Here is a 10,428-nt window from a genome sequence, read left to right as displayed (position 1 = left end):
GTTTGTTGGATGATGAACACATTGCGTAGGATTACACGAACCCTCAATGCCGGAGTTAACAAGCTCCACAATAATGCTCATGTTTAAGTAACCTTATAGTGTAAGATAGATCAAAGGACTAAACCAAGTACTAACATAGCATGCACACTGTCACCTTCATGCATATGTAGGAGGAATAGATCACATCAATATTATCATAGCAATAGTTAACTTCGCAATCTACAAGAGATCATGATCATAGCATAAACCAAGTACTAACACGGTGCACACACTGTCACCTTTACACACGTGCAGGAGGAATAGAACTACTTTAATAACTTTGCTAGAGTAGCACATAGATAATAGTGATACAAAACTCATATGAATCTCAATCATGTAAAGCAGCTCATGAGATCATTGTATTGAGGTACATGGGAGAGAGATGAAACACATAGCTACAGCGAAGCCCTCAGCCTCAGGGGTGAATTACTCCCTCCTCATCATGGGGGCAGCGATGGCGGTGAAGATGGCGGTGAAGACGGCGGTGGAGATGGCTCCGGGGGCAATTCCCCGTCCGGCAGGGTGCCGGAACAGAGAGTTCTGTCCCCCGAATTGGAGTTTCGCGATGGCGGCGGCGCCCCTGGAGTCTTTCTGGAGTTTGGTCAATTGGTATCAGGGTTTTCGATCCAGGGGCTTTATATAGGCGAAGAGGCGGCGCAGGAGGGTCGAAGGGGCGACGAAACCATAGGGCGGCGCGGCCAGGGCCTGGGCCGCGCCGGCCTATGGTCTGGGGGCCCAGTGCCCCCCCTCTGGTCCTTCCCGGGTGTTCTGGATGCTTCCGATGAAAATAGGAACTTGGGCGTTGATTTCGTCCGATTCCGAGAATATTTCGTTACTAGGATTTCTGAAACCAAAAACAGCAGAAAACAGGAACTGGCACTTCGGCATCTTGTTAATAGGTTAGTTCCAGAAAATGCACGAATATGACATAAAGTGTGCATAAAACATGTAGATAACATCAATAATGTGGCATGGAACATAAGAAATTATCGATACGTCGGAGACGTATCACGCCTCCGCACCTGGTGGGATGGCGACAGCGACGACGACGATGAGGAAGATGAGGCTCCCGTAGTAGGCTACGGAAGCTCTGATGAGGAGTCTCTCAGCAACTGCGCCGGAGGCAGCGACGACGAGGGCAGCAACGGCCCCTAGATTAGGGATCAGTAGTAGTAGTTGGCTTTTGCCCTCCTCTTCCCTGAGCAATCGGCTCTTTCTTTGTAAGAAATCCCTCTATTAATGAAGAAAATATCCCTCCATTAATTTGGCTTCCTTGTCAACTTTGCCGATCGTCGAATGGAGCTGTCGTACAGAGAGCCGATAGCAGAACATCGGCTCGCATTGCGATCTGAGGCCAAGCTGTTGCTTAAACACGCAGTCCAACAGGCCTCAATAGGCCTAATTCTCGTCCAAACCATCGGATTGAACTCCTCAGCAACCCACTAGGAGATTCGTCTCACACATCATGATTTACGCCTGAACCGATTCCGTTAACTTGCTAATTTGAGCTTATTCCTCTAGAGTCGATATCAGCGTATCGGCTTTGTTATTCTGAAGTCGATGCCCGTGCATCGGCTGTTTTGCATACTGTTGTCTCCGTATGTTTTCTCAAGTCGATGTCTGCGCGTCAGCTGTGATTTTTTTTTTTGTTTTTTCTTCTTTTTTACTGGCCGATTAAAATCGGCCCCCATATCTTACTACCCATCATCCCACATGCTTGGGAAATACTTCTTGAGGTGTTGACCATTGACAGCTACTGGGAACTTCTCGCCGTCCAACTCTTCCAACATGTATGCATTACCCTTCAAGGCCTGGACAACTTTGTACGGACCGTGCCAATTAGGAGACCATTTGCCATATGCCTTGTCCCTGGTTTCTAACGGCAACACAGCTTGCCATACTAGATCACCAACTTGAAACTCCTTTGGTCTAACCTTCTTATTGTAGGCACGAGCCACCCTGGCTTTGTTCTCCTTAATCTTCTCCAATGACCAAAGCCTAAGTTCTGTTGCGTCCTCAATAGTGTCACTCATCAAGGCTGCATATTCTTCAGCTGTCAGATCATTCTAAAACGTGACACGTCTTGATCCAGCCGTAATTTCCCAAGGTAATACGGCTTCCTGTCCATAGACAAGCTGGTACGGCGAAGTCTTTATAGTTCCATGGCACGACATGCGGTAGGCCCATAACGCTTCTGATAACTTCTCATGCCAATCCCAAGGGTTCTCGTCAATTTTCCTCTTGATCAGCTTGATTAGGCTCTGATTGGACGATTCAGCTTGCCCATTAGCTTGGGCATAGTACGGAGATGATCGGATTAGTTTAATCCCCATGTCATCGCAGAACTTCCTGAATTCTTTAGAAACAAAGACCGAACCTCCATCGGTCGTGATAGTTTGGGGAATCCCGAACCTATGAATGACGTGTTCTTTCACAAACTTGATCACATCTTCTGATTTCACCTTCTTCATAGGGACGGCTTCCACCCACTTGGTGAAGTAATCTGTGATAACCAAAATCCATTCATGTTTTTTGCTCGATGCCGGATGGATTTTGCCGATCATATCCATGCCCCACCCCCGAAACGGCCAAGGCTTGATGATAGGGTTCATCGGCGATGCCGGTACCATCTGAATCTTCCCGAACATCTCGGCACGCTTGGCACCCCTTGTAATAATTGAAGCAATCTTCAAGCATGGTGGGCCAATAAAACCACGATCGCCTGATTAGCCACTTCATCTTATGAGCCGACTGATGAGTTCCACAGGCGCCTTCATGCACCTCATGTAAGAGCCGATTAGACTCAGTTGGTCCCAGGCACTTGAGTAGCAACCCTTCCAACGTCCTGTAGAACATGTCGTCTCCTATGAGGACATACTTCATGGCTTTGAATCTTATCCGTTTAGGTGCCCCCCGAGCCGAATCTTTTAAGTAATTGAGGATTTCGGCTCTCCAATCATCCTGTTCCAGGAATTGTACCTGAACTTCCGACCCGTCAGCTATATCTATGTAGCCTGACGCCATTTGTGCGAGATTGTTGGCCTTGGTGTTTTGGGATCTTGGGACCCAATTAAAGTTGATGTACCGAAACTGTGTCATCAACTCACGGCATTCCATCCAATATGGGAAAAGCGATTCACTCTCGCACTTATATTCATCCGTGAGCTGGTTAATCACCAACTTAGAGTCCCCAAAAAGCTCTACTGCTTCCGCCCCAGCTTCTAGTAGCAACTCCATTCCCTTACGTATTGCCTCATATTCTGCTACGTTGTTGGTGCAAGGGGTAGATAATCTGATGGAGAAGGAGTATTCTGCCCCCCCGAGGCGACACGAGCAGAATGCCGATGCCACAACCATCGTCGCAAGCCGATCCATCGAAGAACATAGCCCATGCACGTATAGATAGTGCTGCTATATTGGTATTGATCTGTTCAGCGATAAGATCGGCCAACGCTTGTCCCTTGACTGCTTTCGCAGGCTGATACCGGAGATCGAACTCTGACAACGCAAACATCCACTTACCAAGTCGGCCTTTCAAAACAGGGGCCGACAACATGTGCTTGACAACATCTGACTTGCATATGACGATGATCTCTGCCGCCAAAAGGATGTGATGAAGCTTGGTGCGAGGTAAAGAACAGGCAGAGGCAAAGTTTCTCGACCTCAGGATATCTTGTCTCCGCGTCCAGCATCCTTCTGCTGAGGTAGAAAACGACCTTTTCAACGCCCTCGTAGAGTTGCACCACTACCGAAGCGATGGATGTGTCAGCTACTGACAAGTAGATGTAGAACGACCTGTCTTGCTGGGGCGGAACTAGCACATGCGGCATCGTCAGATACCGCTTAATCTCATCAAACGCCTGTTGCTGTTCTGCCTCCCAGTGAAATTCGTCGTCAGATTTAGTTTTCACTAGCGCCATGAACGACTCGATTCGCCCTGACAGATTAGAGATGAATCGTCGGACGAAATTGATCTTGCCGATGAGACGTTGGAGCTCCTTCTTCGTGGTTGGCGGCTGCATGGTACGTACCGCCTCCTGACTTTTTAGGCCGATCTCAATTCCCCGTTCATGAACCAGAAAACCTAGGAATTGACCAGCCGTCACGCCAAAGGCACACTTCTTCGGATTCATTCTCAGTCCGAATTTCCGAGTTCGGTCTAGGACGCGCCGTAAATCATCCAAGTGTCCCTCCATGGAGACAGATTTGACTACCACGTCGTCGATATAGATCTCCACCAACTTACCGATCAGATCATGAAATATATAATTCATGGCTCGTTGGTACGTTGCACCAGCATTCTTCAACCCAAAGGTCATGACCACATATTCAAACAAGCCTACTGCCCCTGGCACTCTGAATACGGTCTTGTGTATATCTTCCGGAGCCATGAAGATCTGGTTATAGCCGGCGTTGCCATCCATGAAGCTCAACACCTTGTGGCCAGCAGCGGCATTTATCAACGTTTCTGCCACAGGCATCGGATACTCGTCCTTTGGAGTGGCTCTATTGAGATCTCGGAAATCGATGGCCACACGCCATCGGCCGTCCTTCTTCTCTACAGGAACGATACTGGAGATCCACTCAGCATACCTGCATGGCCTGATAAACCCGGCGGCCAACATTTTCTCGATCTCTTTCTTGACTTCTTCCAGAATTTTGGCCCTCATCTGACGTGCTCGTTGTTGGAACGGCCGAAATCCTTTCTTAAGGGGGAGCCGATGTTCAATGATGCTCCTGTCCAACCCAGGCATCTCCGTGTAATCCCATGCAAAGCAATCTGGGTATTCCTTTAACAGAGCTATCATCATCCCTGAGCCGTGGATCTAACTTCTTGCTGATAAAAGTCGGTCGCGGCTTATTCCCAGGACCAATGTCGACTTCCTCTAGCTCATCAGCCGATGTAAACCCATACCCTAGCTTTCCGTCCCCTGTGAGGTCGACGCCACATACTGGGAGAGCAGGTGGCACGGATAATACGGGCCGATCGCTAGAATCAGCTTCCATCTTGATCATCACCAGGATCTTTTGGCAGTGTCGGGGCTGATCGCGTGGAGCAGCTTCTTCCTTATCTTCGCTATGAGAGCAGCTGCCCTCGTCTCTACCCTCATCAGGGCGGTGCCCCAGTTCTACCATGTTGATGTTGAACGAGTATCTTGGCTGGCACCTCCCAGGGTAAGTGTCATTAACCCTGTCAACGGCGCATGACGGTGAATTAGGCACTTCTGGTGCCACCAATGCGAATGACGACGGTGGACGGGACTGGAGTGGCACTTTTCCTTGGTAGGTCCCGAGAGCTGGTTCTAACAGAGAGTGCTGATACTTCATGACCTCCTTGATCATCCGAACGGCGACATGCTCCAAAGTATTCACCAGGCTCTCAGAATGGCGATGCAACGAGTGAGTCACCATGCCGCTAATCTCCTGGCGCAGGGCCCTGGTACGTTCTTCTGACGGGACGGATAGGTCCACTCCATCGAGCGCGCCTTCCGGTGAGAACCCCTTCCACCTGATGCCATGTGAACGGGTTCTGTGGAAAGAGCCGATGAGGTCGGCCTCGAGGATCGCTTTGACCTCGTCATACTTCTTCTTGAGCTCGTCGGTCAGATCCTCGTACGTGACTGGAGTGCCGTCCGCCATCTCAGATGTAGATGGCGATGTGGTTGATGACGAAGCCTGTCCCACCGGGCGTGCCAGAATGTGTTGCGGTCAAAACCCACCGGCGGGCAGCGACGGGCAACACAGTAGAGCCGGGAACAACTTAGGGCTGCGGCTGGCCCTGGTCCCTCCGAGCGACGGCCCGCAAAGCCTCTGGTACACACGTCCGATGCTGATGCAAGGGCGTGCCACCTGACCTATACCTGGTCAGGAAGGTGATGGAGATGCCTCGCTTAGTTTCCTGCATGGCATACACGTAAACATTAAATACGAGCCTCGATCGGCTCTCAGGTTATCCTGTGAATCGGCTCAAGGAGCCGATCCACCCATGATTCGTACGAGGTGCACGAATATATGGTGGTCCTGCTTGATCAAGATAAAGTTAATGCGACCTACGACGATTTAGGGTTTTCACCGCATAATCGGATCATCCTACTCACGATTGGGCCTCGCGGCCACGCACGGTGATCGTAAGCCGATCCTAGACAAGGCCTAAAAACCAACACGAGGTTGATCCCCGGAACATCCTGTCTAGGACTAGCGAACGACACCCTACGTGCCGCTGGATCCTCCAACCCTTTGTAAGGCCTAACTATTGCAGATATTAAACTAATCCTCGAGGAACAAGGAGCAACCGTAACGGATCGGATCTACTAAATAAAGATCAAGCGGGGTGCCGCCCCCACACCTAAGATAGGTGTGAGGGCGGCTAGATATGCAAGGGTTGCACTACGATAACATATGATACGAAGAACAATGCTAACCCTAACATATCTAAGATAACTACGTTGCTCGCCATCAAAAAGGCTTCAGTACGAGCAACGCATGAACAACATAAGCTTGTGCTGCCTAGATCGCTAGATGCGATCTAGGCAGCATGATGCTTACCGGTAGAAACCCTCAAGACTAAGGAGTTGGCGATGCGCCAGGATTGATTTGTGGTTGAACGTTGGTTGTTGTTTATTCCATAAACCCTAGATACATATTTATAGTCCAGGGGACTTTCTAATTTAGGCGTGCACCTAACCGTGCACGGGTAAAACTCTATCTAAAATACGATCTACTATATTACAGATATATGGGCAATCTAGCCCAACTTTGCATATAAGGCCGATCCACGTATTTCTTCCGTATATAATCTTTAAGCCCATCTTGATCGCGGCCTACCTCTGACTTGGTCAAAGTCTGGTGATAACAGTTTTACAAACTTGGTCAATAGTTTGACCGAGGAAGTACTAGGCTACTAGCAAATGTTTTCCTCCAAAAGACTCTGCAGTAATATATTTTTTACAGGTACAGTAAAACTCTTTTTTTGGCGAGGGGGTGTGTGGAATTATGAGATTTTTTTAAAGGTATATCTCAAATTTCCCTAATTGCCGTCCCTCGATCACGCGAGTTGCACGTGACCCCTGTATCGCGTAACCTAGTTGCTGCCCTGCCCGGCTTGCCCCCTTTCTCAAAGCGGCGGCGCTTCTTCGTCTCTACCTCAGAGAGAGAGAGAGAGAGAGAAAGGTGTAGCCATGGCGTGGGAGGAAGAGGAACTGGAAGAGGAGCACGAGGAGGACATGGAAGCGTCGGACGAGGAAGAGGAGGACGTGGTGGTGGGGCAGATGCCGACGTTCATGGTGCCGAAGCACATCAATAAGCGCGCCCTCAAGAACAAGGCCCTCTCCGTCTCCCTCGACAAGAAGGCCCTCAAGTACGGTACCTCCGCCTTCCTTCGATTCGCGGCATCGTAGCGCCGCAGGATGTTCCGCGGCACGGCGCGATTCGTGTGCTTGCGTAGCCTGCGGTGGCTTTTAGGTTTTCTGTAACGCGAATCTTGGGTTTGCAGGGATTTCGTGACTGGGTTTCACAAGAGGAAGAAGAAGAGAAGAAAGGAGGCGAATAAGATTACGGAGGAGAAAGAGAGACGGAAGCGGATCGAGGCGCGCAAGAAGGTGAGAAGCTCTCAGACAAGATTGTGCTTTCCTGTGTTCTTATGCTTCTTTGGTACTGTTCTATTTGTGTAGTAATTGATGAGAACCCAAATTGTCGAAGAGAAGATTGATTCACAATTGTGGTCCTATTGCAAAAAATCCTTCTGTATATCTTCCCAATCGACTGTAGGATCCTTCTAGGTGAATGGTTCATTTAGCAGCTGGTGATGTATGCCAAATGCTGTGCTGTTTCTAACATTTGGAGAAATCTAGGAAGAACTGAATCGTCAGAATGAAACAAATCGAAAGCTCAATGGCCTACATGGCAACTGGTTTTTATACTGAAACATGTGATGCATTTATGTTAGAGGTCGTTTGGTATCCATCATTTGAGCCTGGAATCCTGGAATTCATTTTAAAATTCCATAGGTGGGCTGTTTGGTTGCCATAGAATTGGGCCATCATTTCATTTAGGAAATCCAGCAAAATGATGCCATGTGTAATCACAATTCCGAACTGAAACCTGTCATTCACAATTCATGTGGCAACCAAACAAATTCAATATTGAATTCTACTGTCATTTACAATTCCTGTGGCAACCAAACAAGTGTCCATTTCTGGAATTACAATGTAAATGAAATGATTCATTTCAAAATGCTACAAATGAAATGAAAACCTGGCTTCCAAACGACTTCTTAGGTTAATGTCTCTAATAACTGATAGGCATCGCTAGTGGAGCAGTGAAAAAGGGGATGGTGAAAGGAAGATACCTACTCTTGTCGATCATGTAATGCATCCTCAATGTTTAATTGTGTGATGGTTTCTGCTGTCTATCATGGGAACATGTATGAGGAATCACTAGAAACCAGATTCTGCTGTTAGACTGTAGGATGATTTGACAAACAAGAATGCTTGGGCCGTCACTGGATAGCAGGGGCTTATTGTCACTTCAAGTAGATTATGTTAAGTCTATCTACTGTGTGTGTCCCACATAGATATCATGCTGTTTACCGTGTATGCACACTCATAAATACTGTGAACACAAGATTCCAGGTAGCCTCCTCTTTGTTTTACTGACTAGTATGCTTGTATTTTCAGAGAAAGGAAGAGAAAGAGATTGCCCTATATGGTAAAGTTCTGTCATCATCAGATACTGCTGATGCTGAAGATGGTGATGGGATGGGTGATGACTTACCTGCTCCTGCGCCTGGTGAGTACAATGACTAGATTGAACAGCAGTTCCTGCCATGCTACCTTGTTAACGCTTACCGCCTGTCCACCGTGATGTTTGATCCAGTTGTGCATTCATTGCTTTGCTTATGTAGAGATAAAAACCTACGAAGATGGCGGGACTAGAATAACAGTAGTCACCAGTGAAATTACCCCTGAAGACGACGACCTTGGCCCGAGACCCGCGTCAACGAGCTACGCCAAGAAGAATCCCTCTGCCGTGGCTGTCGCCAAGAAGAACCCCAGTCTAGGTGTAAAGAAGCAGAAGCCGCCACCAAAGAGGCAATACAAGAAGAACAAGAGCAAGTCGAAGAAGGTGGACACCAGTAGACGGAAGAACAAAGGGAAGAACTGACCCCTGACTTCTTCTTAGTTGAATTTTAAAGATAAGGCTGGTCTGTGTTCTGTACTCTGTTCCCTCGTTAATCATCCATAGGAGGCTTGTTTGTTGAATCTTGCCGAGATTCTGGCTATATAGCATTGAAAGGTCTGAGGAATTCTCTTTTGCCCACCTCAGCCAGCACATGTTGTTAGAGTAACCCTTTGTCTTTGTGATAACGGTTTTTGTTTTCCTTGCCGATTTCTCAGATTTGGTTGGTTAACTGGAAAATGAATGTTACATGGCAGATTGTGTCTTGAATCTTGATAATAGTAGCGGACATTATATGTCTCGATCATAAACATGAGTGCAGTGGCCTGGAATCTCATCGAAGAAACGAAATCAATTCTTTTGAACTTGGCTAAACTGATCTCCCGCCAGCGTGGTTGTCCAGACCTGGTGTCTGTCTGCACACTGACACGAAAAGCTGAAACTCCATGGCTTCAGCCATGCCGAGCACCTCGACGGACGGCGTCTTCCACCTAGGCCATGGCAGGGGACGTCGGGGTACCGCGGCCGCGTCTGAGGGCATCTCCAGCGGCGCGACGACCGGAAATGCGTCTGGGCCCTGCTCCAGCGGGGCGACGCAAAGTGACCGGTCCGTCCGCGGAGACGCAAACCTGGCCTCCTCCATTTCTTACCCGGTCCCGCAAGTCAGCGAGAGCAAAATCGACCGCTTGGACCTGATTTCTTTTTTCACCCTCGTTGGTGCCCTAGTGCGACGCCCCCGCCCCAATCCCCGCCGTCCGCCGCAGCGCCGCAGTACTCGCCGCCGGCACCGTTGTCGCCGCGCGGGAGAGCAGGATCGTACTCGGGGTTGGCTCCGGCGCGAACCTGCAGGCTGTTTTCGGGCGAAACGTTGCCGGTTGCGCCGCCCTTCCGCGCCGCCCACGACCTGTTCGACCTATTGCGCCGGTAGGTTCCTTCTCCATATTTCGGCGCGATTTGTGCGCGACCATTGATCAACAGTTCCTATCGACGCAGATGGACGCGTGGCATATGGTGGAGAAGTTCCGCGCGGAGATCGTTGACTCCTCTTCGGACGACGAGTCCGATCAGTCGGCGCACACATTGGCAACTACTGCGGCCTCCATGATCCACGAGTTCACCTCAAACCCGGGGCCGCAGCACCTGGGCTCTGTGAAGGGGCGCTCGAAAAACCTGCCGCGCAACAGAGTGGCAGGGCAGGCCCGCCTCCACAAG

General features: G+C 49.2%; 1 protein-coding gene across 1 annotated transcript; it reads left to right on the top strand.

Moving 5' to 3' along the window:
* The first annotated feature begins 7,155 nt into the window (after window positions 1-7,155).
* On the top strand, window positions 7,156-9,418 carry LOC127332136 (uncharacterized). The gene is made up of 4 exons (XM_051358392.1): window positions 7,156-7,396; window positions 7,532-7,637; window positions 8,715-8,826; window positions 8,942-9,418. The coding sequence occupies exons 1-4, from the start codon at window positions 7,218-7,220 to the stop codon at window positions 9,199-9,201; spliced, it is 657 nt and encodes a 218-aa protein (XP_051214352.1). The 5' UTR covers window positions 7,156-7,217; the 3' UTR covers window positions 9,202-9,418.
* Window positions 9,419-10,428: the final 1,010 nt, after the last annotated feature.

Source organism: Lolium perenne, chromosome 4 (genome assembly GCF_019359855.2).
Source record: "Lolium perenne isolate Kyuss_39 chromosome 4, Kyuss_2.0, whole genome shotgun sequence".
In the NCBI taxonomy this organism is placed as follows: Eukaryota; Viridiplantae; Streptophyta; class Magnoliopsida; order Poales; family Poaceae; genus Lolium; species Lolium perenne.
This window is presented reverse-complemented; position numbering and strand designations above follow the sequence as displayed.